Here is a 17894-nt window from a genome sequence, read left to right as displayed (position 1 = left end):
ACCAAAGGCCAGATGCTCTCTTTGATATGTGTATGCTGACTCACAAGGGGGGGGGGTGGGAGAATAGAAATTCATTGGATGAGACAAAGGGAAATGAAGGGAAGGGAGGGGGATGGGAACAGGAAAGACAGTGGAGTGAATGGGACAGAACTTTCCTATATTCATATATGAACACACGACCCGGGAAACCCCACATCATGTACAATCACAAGAATGGGATCCTAATTAGAACAAGATATACACCATGTTTGCAGAAATATGTCAAAATATACTCTTACTTTCATGTATATCTAAAAAGAATGAATAAAAACATGGGGAAAAAAAAGAACCTAGCTACTAAGCCCTTGAGATATTGATTTGGTTTTCTTAAAGATTAGAAATTCTCAATAGAAAAAAATTTTTCCATTTCTTGGCTTTATCTATTGTTCTTTTGAGCAGGTAATCAATTTACCTGGCTGAGAACCCAAAGCATATAAAAAAAATAGCGGCTAGGCTTTGGGTTCAAATCCTACCTCTTAGCAGTTGTGTGACCTTGGGAAAATTGTTTAAGAACTGTGTGTCTCCGTTTCCCCAATTGCAACACACACATTTACAGGGTATATGCCCCATGATGGTATTATTAGGGCTGAAAGTAACAACTGAGCACAGCCTCTGGTATACAGCAAGTGTCAAATAAATGGCACTATGCAATAGAAACCCAAGAAGAGTCCCAGAATGCCCACAGCCACGCCTCACTTCCTCTTCTCATGATATGAACTAGAAACTTGAGCCCATTATTTTTCTTTGACAAACACTCTACAGGAACAGAAGGAACCCTCTCTTCACGCATTGCTCAGTATTGACCGTGCTAGGCTGTGCAAAACCACACCATGACCCCGTACCAAATGGGAGATGGTTTTTGATGGTATTAATTAACTATAAACCATGCAAGCATATCAGAAAAGGGGAGGGTGAGCAGTTAGGGAACAGGGGTTTGTGATGGCATTAATTAACTACAAACCACTGGAGCACATGAGAAGAGGGGACAGCTGATGAGAGCCAAGGTGATGGGCAGAAAGGGTGCCAGATCTGGGTCACTCTGGCCAGCACATTTCGTCGATCCTCTGAATTTGTTAATTTGCTCTCAGTGGAACTTCTGTTTGCCTTCAGCATAACGGAGCTCCTGCTGTCAGAACCCAGCTCTGCGATGGTGACTTTAAGACACCCTTCCAGCCACTTATCACTAACATATATCTTGGGTGTCTTTGCTCAAGGACCACGCTCTCGGTTCCTGTGGCTTATTTAGGACACTTAACATAACATATTATTTGTTCCCTCTCAGCAAGGTCTCTTCCTGACAGCCAAGATTCTATTTTTCTGTCATAAGTAATTATAAATGTACACCTCTAAAAAGATTCCCAATTTGAGGGGCCAAATCTATTTCAGATAGTAAATCACAGAGACATCTCCATCCCTTGGGCGGCCAGAACGTACAACTCAGATGTATAAGCTCTCACTCTGAATTCCCCACACCTGAAGAAAAATGGAATGCTCCAACTTTCTCCCCGGGGCCGTTAGGAAAAAAAAGAAAAGAAAAAACCCCCCAAAACCCAGTGCTTTTGTCAGAGCAATTTATATTGGTTTCACTTCCATTTTTTGGCAACTTCAGATACAGTGCTTTCATCTTCAAAATTCAACCCAGAAAAGTGTCTCAGAGTCCCGCTCGGAGGTTATCTGTCACTTGAGATCACTCCCACCTCTCCTATTGCAACCCCTCTGTTTTTTTTTTTTTTTTTTTTTTTTAACCAAAGATCCTTTTGGGTTCCTCCCCGCGACAGTCCTGACAATCAAGTTCGCTGGTTCTAGCCACAAAGTAGCCCGTCCTCTCCGTGATTCTTGCCAACAGAGGGAACAGCACACAAACTTTCTTTCCTGCTTCATTCCAGTTTTTATATGATTAATGTCTAGCCTAGCTAGGGGACAGGTTTTGCTTTAGTAAAAAGGCTGAATTTTTGTATTAATGAAAACATGGACAGGTATGTGTTAATGATGGGACCTGTTTTGAGAAACTGCAGGGTTGGGCGGTTTTGTCCTTGTGAGAATGTCACAGTGTGTGCCTAAGGTGGACCTAGTTGGTCTAGGTCAATCACTCCCTGTGGCCTCTTGGTGCAATCAAGAGACACAGTACACGGGGATGTATGAGTCTGCGAATAGTGCAAGGTGGCCTACTATTTTACAGAAAACTATTCTTTTTAAGTACCTCTTTTTAAGTAGAAGGAGTATATTCTAAAATACCAAAGCAAGTATAAAGTGTAAATACTTAAACCAATACCATGGTCATTTATTATCATCAAGTATTACTTATTGTGCATAATTATGTGTGCTATGCTTTTATATGACTGGCAGCACAGCTGCATTACCACAAACACATAAGCGACGTGTTGTGTTGTGATGGTGTGGTGGCCCGAGATGACAGGACACTAGGCCATAGGAGTTTTTCAGCTCCATTATAATCACAGGGACCACTATGGTACATGTGGTCCAGTAAAACTTTAGGATGCAGCCCGTGACTGTATCTCAGTGATATCAGAGTTCTGAGAGTGCTTTGTAATAATAACGCCAGGAAGTATTTGGTAGGAACCATTTTAAGTGCTTCACATATGGTTACTCATTGAAGTGTCACAGGAGAGCACCAGGTGGTACCATTATTAGGATTATTTCACAGATGTGGTGACTGACATTCATAAAGATCACGCAGTGAGAATTGGCAGAAGTGAGATTCAGATGGTCAGTTTGATACCAAATCATGCTCTTAAGCCCTAAACTGGATTTTTCCCTGGGATTAACCTTTAGAAGGACAGGGACAACTTCTCTCTCTATTCTGTTTAGTTATTAAAAAATCTGGGCTGGGGCTGTAGCTCAGTGGCAGAGTGCTTGCCTAGCATGTGTGAGGCACTGGGTTCAAGTCTCAGCATCACGTAAAATAAAGAAAGATATTGTATCCATCTACAACTAAATATATATATTTAGAAATCACAATCCTAAAAAAAATTAGGAACAGCATCACCTCATTTTCAGTGTGTGAGCATAACAAACAGCACTTAACGAAAACAGTGGCATCTCAAAGTGACAGACTTTCTCTATTCGTAATACATAATTTTTATTTTTTTATGCATAGTGTTTTTCATATTCCCACCTTCAGCACTGAAGCTTCCAGAGGAGTCTGGATGCGGCTCGGTCGGCTGTTGACTGGGAGGAACAATCGGTGGGCTCAGCATGTTTAACCAGTCCCTAAAAAGAAAGGAAAGTGAATGAAAAACACGTCCAGAATTCTGTGTGATAAAATCACATGCCTTGCATTATGGTGACAAAATTCTACATGAATTTTATTTTTCTCCTGGATTTCCAATTCCCTGGGGCTTCCACAAAGAGACATTTTTCCTCCCATCCTTTTATATCCAAAAGACAAGGTGTCCAGATATTAATATTCAGCTTTGTATATTGGTTAATATGGAGTCAATTTTACTTTACTGATCAACTGTTCAATAAATAATTGAATTAAAGGATGACTAGTCATCTCAAAAGTTTATTATTATTGCTATTAAACTGTAGCACTTTTTTTCCCCTCACATTAGAAAATTACTGGTGGTATATGCCTGTAATTTCAGTGGCTGGGAGGCTGAGGCAGGAGGATCCAAAGTTCAAGTGCAGCCTCGGTGACTTAGGGCGACCCTAAGCAGCTTAGTGAGACCCTGTCTTAAAATAAAAAAAATAAAAAGGCTGTGGATGTGGCTCAGTGGTTAAATGCCCCTGGGTTTAATCTCCAGTAGCCCCCCAAAATTTATTTTAATAATTTAGAAGAAATACAATAGGGTACTGGGTGCTGTGGTGCATGCCTGTAATCCCAGTGGCTCAGGAGGCTGAGGCAGGAGGATCACAAGTTCAAAGCCAGCCTCAGCAACTTTGCTAGCTGCTAAGCAACTCAGTGAGACTCTGTCTCTAAATAAAATATAAAAAGGGCTGGGGATGTGGCTCAAGGGTTAGGCACCCCTGGGTTCAATCCCTGGTACCAAAAGAAAAAAAAAAAAAAGGAAGAAATGCAGCAGTGTAAGAAAGCTTGATAGAATCACATGCCATGTGTTATAGTGACAACTGTCTCCATGTCATTCAAAACAGAAGCTTGTCTTGGAGTGGTCATGGAGCCACCAGGACCCAGGGATTAGTATGCATCCACTCAGGGCTTTAGAGCAGCAGGTGGCAACAGAAGGGGAGAAGGCAGTTAGCCTGAGTGGCTGCTTTTCAGTCTCTCCTTATGAATGGGACAAAACCACTCCTGCAGGCCCTCCCGCATCCCCTGTCCCTTTGCTCAAACTTCCGACTTCATTTCCCAGGCTCTTGCCTTCCTCCTTCCTTCCCTACCACCGGGTGTAGACACCTGGGTAGGTATAACTGAAGATGGTGATATCCAGAAGGCATGAGTCCTATGTGCTTGGACTTCAAGCCTCCTCACTTCCCCACTTGCTCCTGAGCTCTGTAGGTGGGTCAGCAGGTCAGCGGGTCAGTGGATGTGAAGGCCTTTCCACTGTGAATTCTAGCTCTGGCCTTGGGACCAGCTCTGTGCACTGTTTACCCTTTCCTTCTCAACAGAAGCACGTCTGCATGACTCAGCGACTCCTTTCTGAATTTCTGTATTTCTTATTGTCCTAACCAACAGCTAAGAGCACTGGCTCCCAAGGCCAGTTCCAATCAAGTGAAAACTGGGTCGAGTCATTTGATATTGCTAAGCCTCATCTGTGTAAAGGAGACAATGATAGTACTTCAGAGTTTGTTTTAGAATTAAATGGAAAAAAAATGGATGAAAAACATTTGCCATCGATTTGCATCAGAATTTCAGCGAGGCCACCAGCATCTCTGTTCCCAGTGAAGAGCGGGGTGTGGTTACCTGCAATGATAAGCCAAGGTGGGAATTTGGTTTTGTTGAAATTAAACCAGTAAAGCATGAGTGGAATGATGGCCAGCTTATACAAGAGAGGTTTCCTTACAAGTTCTTATGGTTTGGGTATGAGGTGTCCCTGGAAAGCTCATGTGTGAGACAGTGCAGGGATGTTCAGAGGTGAAATGATTGGGTTATGAGAGTCATGACCTAATCGGGAGATTGCTCCACCGTGGTGACTGTAGCCAAGTAGGGCATGGCTGGAGGCGGTGAGTCCCTGGGGGTGTCCCAACAGCACACACTGGGGGATTAGTGTTATCCTGGGGGATTATATTATCCCTGGCTTCTGGCACCCAAGCTCTCTCTCAGCTTCCTGGCTGAGAGCTTTCCTCTGCCAGGTCCTTCTGCCATGATGCTCTTGCTCACCTGAGACCCAGAGCTTGAAACTGTGGGTCCAAATAACCCTCTCCTCCTGAAGTTGTTCTTGTTGGGGGCATAATGGTCACGGGGATACAAAGTGGATGCTCACACTTCTAGAATAAAAGGCGTTTCTAATATAAAATTCACTCAGCTCCTACTCATAGTATTTTACGAGATTTCTGTCACTGTTCATAGCTGTCACTAGATCATGGCTGGTGGAATGAGTGAGGTGACCATGCTATGTAACTGATTTCTAATGATGCATTAAGGAAGTCAGAATGGATTTGTCATAGACTTCAAGCTAATGGGTCAGTTTCTGATAAGCACCTTTTATTCAGTTCATTTTAATTATAGCAGACCAAAAAATTCTTGATTATAGAAAATCACAAGGTCATATATAAAATACCAGCCCAGTGACCTCATCACTCACCAAGAGTGACAGAGAACAGGGATGAACAGGGGAAAATAATGCTGTCATCTGGTGACAGCCCCGCTGCAGACAGGACCCCTCCACAGCAGCATTGGGAGCTCCTCCTCGTGGTCCACAGAGTGGGGGAGAGGTAGGTGGGGGTGGGGGTGCTCATATAAAGGAAGGTGTTTGCTCCTTAAGCAAATGATTTCCTTCTCAGCAGTTGCTGTGGATGGTATGGGGTTCTTTTTGTGATTTAAAAAAATAATGTCAGATTTATAGCAAAGTCGCAAGAGGACTATAAAGAACTCTTGTATAGCCTCTGTATCCAGATTCCCCACCTTACACAATTTATCATGTTTGCTATCAATCAACGGGTCAGGAACTGCAGTCCATTGGCCAAGACTGGTCTGCTGCCTGTTTTTGTATCGTCTGGAAACTAAGAATGGTTTTTCCATTTTTAAATGATAAAAAAAAAAATAATGCAATGTTTTAGGACACATTCTATAAAATTTGTATTTTAGTGTGTCTAGACCATGTTTTATAGGAACACTGCTGGGACTGTTTGCTTCTGTAGTGTCTAGTGGCTGCTTTGGTGCTACTGCAAGAGGGTTGAGAACTTTTTATCTGATCTTCTGCAGAACAAGCTCAGTGGCCTCCTCTATGTGACCACGTGCTCATCTTGAGTCCTCCAGTACTAATCCGACACACACACTCATTCTCTCTCCTTTCCCCATATTCTTCATTCACACATTCATCCTTCTGTTCTCCATATTTTTAACTCCTTTCTGACAGCAAGGAGCTTAGCTCCCATCAATGCATTTACTTATTTTCTGCATTATAGAACACACTCAGGAGTCGTTTCAGAATTGCTAAGCAGCAAAACAATAATATAAAAATAAAGCAAACAAACCGAATCCTACTTCAAACCTTCCCTTTAGATTTCTCTGTTTGTTTACAGTTTTTTTCCTTTAGTCAAAATACTATTTTCAAAATTTACTGGGGTAGCTTCTCTTTCCCCCCTCTTTCCTTAGTATGCTTATATCCAGTTGAAACACAGCTGTCTGCTTCTGTTTTTATTACACTTTAGGTTTTTTCCTCCATTTTTACTGATTTCTATTATTTTAAAATTGCTATATGTAAAACATGAACAATTCAGGAGGCAAAACTACCCAGGAAGGTGTGTTCAGATGAGAGTTCGATGGTCCCAGAACTCCTTGCTGATTCCCATCTCCTCATCACTTCTACCCATCCCACCTGTCCTTCTGTAGGTCTGCTCTTCATTTCTCCTGGTATTGCCTTTCTCTGTTTTATTTTGCAATAAAGAAGCAGATATGATGCCTATTTTTAAAAGTTCCCACTTTTCTTTTTCAACAGATAGCATACCACAGTGATTCTCTTTAGACTTTTGTTGTTTCAGCTTACAATATGTCCTGGAAATAACTTCATACCATTGCACAGAAAGCGTCTTCATTCTTTTTTACAGCTGCCTAATATTCCAGCAAATGGATGTACCATCATATATTTCACCACTCTCTTATGTTTGGACATGTTTTCAAGACTTTTCAATTACTGTCATTAACACTGCATGGAATAACCTTGAGCATATCTATATTTGTATACTTGGAAGTTTTATCTTTAAGGTCAATTCCAGCTTATACCATTTTCCTACCCTGGTGGCAATTTTTGATATTACTTTCCATATGCTTAGCAATTGCATTTTTTTTCCAAAAGCATCCATTTGTGGTGGCTTGTTAATAAGCAGTTCATGGTCTAGCACCTGCATCTTATGACTTTATACTTCCTCATGTATTGTTTAATGCTAACCCCTGGTCCTGACCCTCGATCAGCTCCACTGAACCTCCATTCCTTTCCAATGACTGGGGAGTTCCGGCTTAGGTTTCATCACAATGTATGTGCCTGTCCTAGTTTTAGTTCAGAGCCACTTCCTTAGCTTTTGTTCCCCAGCTACCTGTATTCCTTCCAGAATGTGCTCTTGCTGTGCGTTTTGCCATTTTTGCAGGGCCCTCGCCCTTTGGAGCTGATACTCTGATTTCCTCAGCTGTGACCATAATCCCTTCATGCCTTGGACCGACTCCATCCTGTCACTGACCGGCCTTTGCTCCTTTGATGGATAAACATTCTTTTCAGTCAGGCCTGCCCTCTGAACATGCGCCAGAGCTTCCTCTTCCTCCTAGCTCTTGAGAACCCAGGCAGACCTGACTGGAAACTGGAGAGACAGCTCCCAGGCACACCTGTGCAGCCTGAGGACTCTCACCAGAAGAGGGGTGTCCTTTGAGAATCAAGTCAATGGATTTGTTTTAAATACCACATACAGAAACCCAGTGCAATGAAGAATTAAAACCATCTTGTGAATTTTCACAACAGCCAGACTTGATCTAATATTAACATCTTAGCCCAAAAGGAATACCACATGATTTCCATTCAATTTGCATGCAGACAGTGAACATGAACTGAGGGAGCTGGACGGGATATTTTTAAGAGGGAAGAGAGCATCCTCAGCTAAACGAGATTATGGCTCTAGTGCCTTCGTCTAAATTTTTAGACCATTTTTACATGCATTTCTTTTATTAACGTGTTCCCTATAAACACACACGTAGGCATGGATACAAAACACTACACCTCAGCAAGTAGCTCAACCATCCCTTCTTATATATATGGTAACCATTTGCTGAACTCCTGTGTGTCAGGCCCTGGGGATTGTGAGAGCAATTATTTTTGGTTCCTGTCCTCAAAGAGTCATGGTCTGATGGAACACTTGAGCCAACAGAAAATAACAACAGAACAATAGGCCCTGGGCTGTATTCGCTGGCCACCGTCTGCCCTGATGGACTTCCCTTGCGACGCAGCTACCTACGATCTTGTGAACATTTAAATGTTTATTTGGGGAAGCACTTATTTCAGACATGTAAAACATGACAATAACTGTTATATCGCTCTCATTTACAGTCTTGCGCCACCTGCTCTCATAAAGCTGTGGGTCAGACGAACTGGCCCAGTGAAGTACTTTTCACAGAGGATCTTTTGTTAGAAATTTTGCAATTTGCAGTAATGTTTATCCAACACTCAATGACACTAATTCATCCAGGCAAGGTGGTGCGTTTGTAATCCCAGCTACTCCGCAGCCTAAGGCAGAACTACAAGTTCAAGACCAGCCTTGGCAACTTAGTGAGACCCTATCTCAAAACAAACAAACAAACAGAGAAAAACAACAACAAAAACTCACTTGTGGGGAAAAGTCACAGAATCTTTTTTTGTGTGTATGGGTACCAGGGACTGAACTCAGGGACATTTAACCACTGAGCCACATCCCCAGCCCTTTTTATATTTTATTTAGAAACAGGGTTTTGCTGAGTTGCTAAGGGCCTCACTAAGTTGCTGTGACTGGCTTTGAATTCCTATTTCAGCCTCCCCAGCAGCTGGGATTACAGGTGTGTGCCATGGTGCCCCAAATCTTTTAAAAAGCTGGTGAAAACTTTTCCCTAAGAAAATGCTCATTTACTTCCAATTTCAGGAGGTCAGGGAGTGTCTGAAGCCAATCCATGGACTTCTAAATCCCAGAGGAAGAACTTGTGCACCCTGGAACATCATATGTGTCAAGTAGTGTGATCCATGACCTGTCAAGTTTTTCTACAAAGCATCAGACATCTGTTAAGTGTGTGTATTAGGCCTCATGAGCAACAAGCTCTGTTGCAATTATTCAACTTCACTGTAGTAGTGAGAAATAGCCATAAACAAATTTATGAATGGACATGGCTGGGTTCCCAAGAAACTTCATTCACCAAAACAGGCACTGGGCTGGGTGTGATGACCCCTGACCTTAGGAAGGAACTTCAAAGTAGAAAATTCTCAAGATTCTTAGGAAAATTCCTGCCCATCAGTTCATTAGTCCAGAGGTGGACACCTCACCTAACCTTGGCCAATCATTATCCTTCCCAGGACTTTCTCAAACTAGATCTGAAAAGAAGACAGCCCTACAATGAAGATGAAGGCCAAAAGAAGTGGAACTCAGAATCTGTGGCTCCTGATCACACTTCCTGTCACATGAAGGAAGCCAGTTTGAAGACAGAATGGGGTACTTGAAATCTGGACTCTTAGACCCCACTGAATGAACAGGGAAACTGGGACAATGTGGACGATGCAGGGGTTCAGTGTAGCACAAGGACTCTGAGGTCTTGGGAGTTTCTCTATGTGAAGATGTGCTAGAAATATTTAGGTATCCATTCCTAAGCCTTAGCCTGAGCTCTTGACTATGCCGGCATTATCTCCAAACCCACCATCTTTGTCTATTCTTCCAGCATCTCTTCCTTGGTTTCTCCCCATTCTGGACTCCCTGTAATTCAATCCAGAGTGAGATTTTCAAAATCCGCTTACAATTTTAGGATCAAATCCTAAATCACTACATTGACTTAAAGCCTTGTTCCTCCATCTCTGCCCGCTGGGTTTCTGCCCCTTTCTCTGTCACTAACATACGGCCCTCAAGCTTCAGAGAGAGACACAACCTTGGCCCCCTTTTCACAGGGGTCTAGTTTCCTCTGTCCTGTGGTCTTCAGCTTTCTGCTCAAATTCCACTTCAAAGGCATCTCCCTCATGTCCTAAATCTACCACAAGTTCTCTGTCACTTGACATCAGGAAACGCCTGGCGTATTCAAATCAGGATGATTTGAGGCAAATTTAAGACAGGACTCCTTACAGACATGAGGGCAGGTATAGGGGAACCAAAGGGACAGGGCGTAACTCCAGAACCGATGTCACTCCTAAGCCTTACCTTAAAGAATAAGGAAGGAACCCCAAAACCCAGACAGCAAAAGGCACGGAGAGGGGGCCTCCTGGGAGGGAGCTGTGGCCATGGACCTGCATTTTCAGTGAGACTGAGCTGGTCCCACAGGGGCGGGGAGCTGGGGAAGGGTGCCCTGGGCATCTCTGCCCTCTCGTTTCCAATGACTGAGCCCCATCAGGAGCCCAAGGGCAAGGGAGTGGTTGACATATTCATGTCCATCAGCCCCTCTGGGAGAAGGATGGAGAAGGAGGAGGGTGGATCCAAAGGGGCGGGGAGAAGATGTCTGGACAGATTCCCTGGTGACTTCCAAAAGGACATCTCACTGTGTAATCATCCTCCCGGCTGAGGGACTGAGTCATGTCTACCCCCATCCTCAGCGACTCTAGGCTCCATAGGGAAGGCCGTCCGTCCTGTCAATCTTCTTCACAAACACTAGATTCTCAATGAATGAATGAATGAATGAATGAACAAATGGATGGATATTCATAGGAAGGCCAGGGCTAAGGCATTCAAATGGGAGCAAAAACACTGAAAACCCAGGAGTTCTCTGAGGAAGACCTTGTAGGGTTCAGGTCAGAAGAGAGCGATGGGAGGAATCACAGAACTTTGAAATGGCAAACTAGCTGAGGATGAGGTGAGCATTGTGTTTGCCAGACATTTCTCCTCCTCCCACTCCCCAAAGTGCTCCCCAGGGGATGATTACATTACAGAGACATCTGGAGTAGGATCCCATCTCTTTCAAAAGCAAAGGCAAAGCATAAACAAATACTGTATTTTCCTCTCACCTCAATCCAGGCTCTAAATAGAGACAGGTAGCAAGCACGCATACAGATGGGAAATAATTTTTCTTTCTTCATTTGGCTTCTAAAAAGCACCTCTCCTGCTCATATCTTTTGTCAGGAAATCCATAAAATGGAGATGATCCCTCTCCTGCCAAGTGCTCAGTGCTCCAAGAAATCTCAAAAGCATTAACTTCTTTATACTCATTTAAATATAGTTTGTACATTCTCTCTAGAACTGAATGTCTTCCTGGCTTGGCAGTATTTCCCCTCAGGTTAAGAAAAAATTAATGTCGTGGCACTTTAGGACTTTTTTCTAGATGTTGCCCCGGTAGCTATGACAGATTGTTCAATCCTGGAGGTACAAATCCAGGCATCAGGTGTCAAGTTCAAATGCAACACATAACTAGTCTCAGCCTAGCTAGCTGACAACACAGAAGTCTGACTACTTCTTCTCTCTCTATTCTGTTAACAGCTTCACTATTTTATGATTCCACACTGAATAAATGTTTATTGAGCTCCTGTAGTGTTGCAAAGTTTATGCTGGGTACAAAGGAGTAAGACAATGTCCCAATTTACTAGAAAGGATAGAGAGAGAATCATGGGTTAAAGGTGAGCCCAAGGAACCTTGGGGAGAACAGTTTGGGAAGGAAAGTCATGAAAGGGTTATTACTGAAGGATGAGAATGAGGCAATGAGAGAATAGATGGAAGAATATTCTAGAAAGAACAGCATGCACTATAGTAGAAGCTGTGAGGGAGCTTGGGGTACTCCTAGCAGCACAAAATGATGAGACTGTAGTCAGTTGCTGAAGAAAGCAGGATGCTTGGAAGGAAAACCAAGGAGTGCTGAAGGCCCTGGGGATCTATTGATTTTAAGCTAGACCAATAGTGGACTTGCATTTTACAAAGATCACAGTGGCAAGTGGGTGCAGAATGGATTGGTGGGGAATTGAGGGGCCCTGAAGATTAGTTAGGAGCTTGTTGCTGTGTTATAGGCAAGGCATGGTGGTTTTATTTTGGAAATTTAGTACAGAGGTGTATGGAAATATATACAAGAAATACAGAACCTTCCCCTTGACAATATCTGTTTCCCATTATGTCAAAATAAGGTTGTAATTCAAGGGGAACAGAATATGCCATCTCCAAATACATCACTTTAGCATACTGATCACTTTGAGCTGAAGGCAAATGAGGTACAGTAGACTCAGGAAGGGCTATCTAAACTCCCTCTTCCTTCCTAGAAATAGGGCATGTATATCTCCTGAAAAAGGAGGGGATTTGACATTGAGATGGGGATTTGACATTGAGATGAATCTATGTAAACAAACCTTACTAACATTTCCTAATCACTGTCCCACAATTTGCTGCCTCCAACCTAAGCCCCATTTCCCTCTGTCTTGTTGTAACTCCACTGTTTATCTCTCTTTGTTAAGAAGGTATATAAGCTTGAGGATCTAGCCCTTTTTTTTGGACCTTCAGTTTTTTTCTCCTGATAATCTGTTTTTAGTCAATTTGATTCAGAGGCTCCAGTCACAGAACCTGAGAGCAGAGGAGTCTTTCCTTCCCTACATAATGTACAAAAATCTCCTGAGAAGACATCTCATTTATATTATTCTTTGAAAGGGAAGCATTCTAGTGATGCCTCAAGGATTTTATACTCTAATAATAAACATTTTAAATCATTTTTATGTGTCCCATGCATTATGTTGAATTTAAATGGTTACTCAGTGCCTATGTGCACCAAACTGTGTTGGATATGTAAGGATCTTGAATAAATAAATATAAGGCCTGGTCCCCCAAAAGTAGGCTCAGGTATGAATGGGCAGAGTTAGAAGAAATAGAAATTTCTCCCTCCCACCACAAAAAAAGCTTGACCTTGTATGTAACTATAGAAACGTAAATTAAAGTAACTATACATCACTGAGACTTAGCAGCTTAGCAGACGTTCTAAAGGCTGATGAAACTTGGTGAGGGTAAAGTAGGGAGAGGGTCCGTCCGCTACAGACACGGTGGGCAGAAGTATAAGCCAGTGAACAATTCAATGACATCCATCAAAATGACCTTTGAGCAGCAATTCTACTGCTAGAAGTTCATTGTGCACACTTCCTAGCCCAACCTTAGGCAAATATGTGAACAAGGATATTTATCACAACACTATTTACAGTAACCGAAAAAACTGGAGATCACCTAAATGTGGATCTCAGAGAACTGGATAAATAAACCATGGTATGTCCAAACAATGGAATAACTTCCAGCAGCTGATGGAAAATGTAAGTCAGTTGATAGGTATAAATTCAGAAAGATCCAAGAGCTATTGGGTAAAAATTTAAAGTGAATTGAAGAACAATTTAAAAATATCCTTTTTATATAGAAAAATATGTATATAAAATATATTTGCTAAAGAAAGATTCTAATGAGTGTCTAAGAAACTGTAACTTACCCTGGGTGAATTTTGTTTTTGCACTAAAGTTTTTTTTTCTGCCCTGAAATTTTTTTTTTTTTTTTGGCTAGGCATGTGCCCCACCACTGAGCTACACTCCCAGCCTTAGGAACTCTCTTTTTCTTTAAAGAGGGGAGTCTTTCTCTTTAGGAGATTCCAATATGATGAGATCTACAATAAGACTTCTGAAACACATCTTAAAAATATCTGAAACAAGTTTTTGGGGTAGTAAATGCTTACTGGACATAGATGCTAGATTGGTTCCTCTTACAGTGAGGAGGAAAGAAGAAAATGGGTTTTTTTTCTCTGTGTCAATTTGCTCATCTAAGCTGCTCCTAGCAGTCCCCCACCCCCTGACTGGAAATATAACTCTAACAATGACAGCAGAACATTCTGGATCTTTGAGAATTTTGGTAATGTTCCTGGAAATTGTCAAGATTTTATTTACATAAATGAAAACTGCTTTATCTAATTCTATAGATAAGACTGAAAAATACTTTTCTTCTTTTTTTTTTTTTTGGCAGGGAGGGTATTAAACTCAGGAGTACTTGACCACTAAGCCACATCTCCAGCCCTATTTTGTATTTTACTTAGAGACAGGGTCTCACTAAGTTGCTTAGTGCCTTGCTTTTGCTGAGGCTGGCTTTGAACTTGCGATCCTCCTGCCTCAGCCTCCAGAACCACAGGGACATGTTCATGAACCTGGTTCCCCAGCTGAACTCTGTGGTGCCAAATCTGACAAGTGAATGACACAACTTGAACCGGGTGCAGGGGTGCACACCTGTAATCCCAATGACTTGGGAGGCTGAGGCAGGAGGACCACAGGTTCAAGGCCAGCCTCAGTCATTTAGCAAGATCTGCTCTCAAAATAAAAACTAAAAAAAGCTAGGAATGTTGCTCAGTGATAGAGCACCCCTGCATTCAATCCCCAGTCCCCCTGCCCGGGGAGCGGGTGGGGTGGGATGGGGGGAGAAACAATTTAACTTGACAAAAGAATGGTTACCATGGGAAAGTTGAAATCTGCCTTACAATGGAGGGGAAACCCAGGCTTGCTCAGAGGGAGGGAGCACAGAATTTTTTCATCTCAGAGATGTATTCATGTGACTATGTGAAAAGAAGCTTAATATTATGTTTTAATTTGCTTTTCAAAGGATCTTTCTTTTTTCCTTATTTTTCTAGCTGCTGGAGGACAAAAGGTCTCAGCCTCACGGAAAACCAGGCAGTGACTCACCCTCTACCTTTCACTGGAGGAGAATCATTTTGGGGTGAAAATTCTCAAGGAAGTCAGTTTATCTCCTCAAAACAGAAAGGACTAATCAAGCATTGTCTGATTAATTAGAGACTCTTGGAAAAAAAGTGCTATCAAGGCCTGCAGCTGCAATCAATTTAATCAACATGCAAAGAGCCAATCATTGGTTTTCTTGATTAACAAAGCTGAATGTTAAACAGAGAAGTGTGACATTGTCGTGCCATTAGCTACAGCTACAAATTGAGAATTTCCCCTAAATATTCAAAGTCAGGCCAGGATAAAGTGAAAGCTTTTTCATATTCAATTTCTTAACGTTGAACCCTATAAGCATGGCCATTTCAATTCTTCCCCTTGATAGTTCATGTAGGAAAAATAATTTTCATTTAAAGAGCAGAGATGAGCGGTGACATGAGGAAGCTCTAAGACACCACCCCCCTCCCCACAAAAAAAACACAAAAACCAAAAAAACAAAACCCACCCCCGGCCACACAGGTCCCAGTAAAATTTACCACATGTAATAGTGCTAGTAGTTATTGTCATTTGAAATTACAGAAAGAAAAAGACTTGTTCCCAAGCAGCTTTATGTAACACTTTTTTGAAGAGTTACAAGATGACTGTGAGTTAAGGACTTTGTAACTTTTAAGTCATTAGCAAATCAAGAGCAGAAAACTTTGCCGCCTTTTCGAACTTTAACTAGAGGATAATTGCCTTAAAATTAGAATACAAAATAAAATCATCTAGACCTTTCTGTGAAATGATGGAACTTAATGTTGCAGAAAGAGTAGGTGGAGTTTAATTTAATGCTTTAATTTAGCTTTCTGGGCTTTTGTAAAGAATAACTACAGGGTATCATTTTCATCATTAAGTGTGTCAGAATAATAAGATACCATATTTATGTACTGATTTCCATTTTCTTTTCAAAGTTTGGTTATACTTTTATGTTCAGTAGTCAAATAAAACAAATGATATGCTAAAAAGTAGGCTCTGTGAGGTGAATGACAATTTAATTTCTTCCCAGTGTTGGCTGGCTACACAAGAAAATAAAGGACTGGGGGAAAGTTGACAGGATATTTAGTTGACTAGATTTATTTCCCAGCAGTTGCAGGGTATGTTAATTGTAACTTTTCAGTTAATGAAAAATATTGTGATAGAACACTGATGTGGGTGATAAACGGACTTTAAACACATAGACGGTAAAATCCTATTTCTAAAACTCTGGGAGGAAATAATCAGAACTCTTTTGTTGGTTAAACCATTATTTTTTTTGGTACAGAGGATTGAAGTTGAGGCACTCCACCACTGAGCCACATCCCCAGCCCCTTTTTTTATATTTTATTTAGAGACAGGGTCTTACTGAGTTGCTCAGCACCACGATTTTGCTGAGGCTGGCTTTGAACTCGTGATCCTCCTGCCTCAGCCTACTAAGCCACTGGACCAGTCTGGTAAGCAAAATTGGGCTTGCCAGGGAGGGCAGTAACTCTCCCTAGTCACCAAGCTACCATCATCATTGTTATTATTCACAGAATTACTCCAGCTGCTATTCAACTTAAATATGGTCCTCATTCTACAGAAAGCTTACAGGAAGAATTGTAAGAATGGTAGAAAGACAAAGAAATCTTGCAATATCAGAAAGAGCAAACCGGCAGACTAAGAATCTCACTGATGATTACCACTAATAAACTCTTTGAATGAGGTGTAACAAACACATAGAAAACTGCACAAATATGTAGCTCAGTGAATGTCCCCAAGGTGAACAGTAATCACCACCTGGGTCACAGGACAGATACTTTCCTTCCTCCTTAAGGTCACGCTCTCCTCTCCCCACATCCGTTTGCCTGCGATTGAACTTATCGGAATGGAATACTACAGTACATATTCCTCAGATATCTAGCTTCTTTCTGGAATATTATATTTGTGAAAATCATCCATGTGTTGGAGAGCATGTGGTATTCCATTGAGTAAATAGAACACAAGCCACTCATCCCTTCTACGGATGGATTCTAGAGTGGGGCTATGGAGGCTGTGTTACCTCCCCTCAAAGGGGAGATTAATAACAATGATATTTTAGGAGGTTCTTCTTTGGCCAGGTAAGGACGTGGGGATAAGATTTCTTTTTGTGTTTCCTGTAGGTCAAATGCTTTCACTTTAAAATATCTTTTTTTTTTTTTTTTGGTACCAGGCATTGAACTCAGGGGCACTTGATCACTGAGCCACATCCCCAGCCCTATTTTATTTAGAGACAGGGTCTTACTGAGTTGCTTAGGGTCTCCCTTTTGCTGAGTCTGGCTTTAAACTCGTGATCCTCCTGCCTCAGCCTCCTGAGCTGCTGGGATTATATTTTGTGCTACTGCACCCGGCCCTACTTTAAAATATCTTAATACTACCGGGCATGGTGGTGCACACCTGTAATCCCAATGACTTGGGAGGTTTAGGCAGGAGGATTGCAAGTTTGAGGCCAATCTCAGCAATTTATCAAGACCCTGTCTCAAAATATGAAATAAAAAGGGCTGGGGATGTGGCTCAGTGGTTAAGAGTCCCTGGGTTCAATCGATGGTATCAAACAAAGCAAAACAAAAACAAAACTCAAAAAACCAACAACATCAACTAATCCTAATTCCAATTCTGGGTCTTAGGTGGGTCCTTACAGTTTTTACATGACTTTGGAAGCCATCTATGGGTTATGCATCTCGGAGAGTAGTGGTTGGAGAAAAGGATATGGTCAGCTTAGTTTGTATAGATGCCACCTAAACAGTTTCCCAAAGTAGTCACATAAATTGCACTAGCAGTTGTTAGTCTACATCCTCACCAAAATTGATATTTTATATCTTAGCCATTGCAATGGCATGTAGTGGAATTCCACTATATTTTTGATTTGCATTTCTG

At 41.8% G+C, this 17894-nt stretch overlaps 1 protein-coding gene across 3 annotated transcripts in view; it reads right to left on the bottom strand.

The window, feature by feature from the left end:
• The window catches only part of Cfap20dc (CFAP20 domain containing), a 133944-nt gene that overhangs the window by 9794 nt on the left and 106256 nt on the right, over positions 1-17894 (bottom strand). For all 3 annotated transcript variants that reach the window (XM_076867961.1, XM_076867970.1, XM_076867980.1), the window contains one exon: positions 3176-3270. In XM_076867961.1, coding sequence (XP_076724076.1) covers positions 3176-3270 — 95 coding nt within the window. The remainder of the gene's footprint in view (positions 1-3175; positions 3271-17894) is intronic.

Source organism: Callospermophilus lateralis, chromosome 1, assembly GCF_048772815.1.
Source record: "Callospermophilus lateralis isolate mCalLat2 chromosome 1, mCalLat2.hap1, whole genome shotgun sequence".
In the NCBI taxonomy this organism is placed as follows: domain Eukaryota; kingdom Metazoa; phylum Chordata; class Mammalia; order Rodentia; family Sciuridae; genus Callospermophilus; species Callospermophilus lateralis.
The sequence above is the reverse complement of the archived record's forward strand: the minus strand, read 5'-3'. Positions and strand labels throughout refer to the sequence as shown.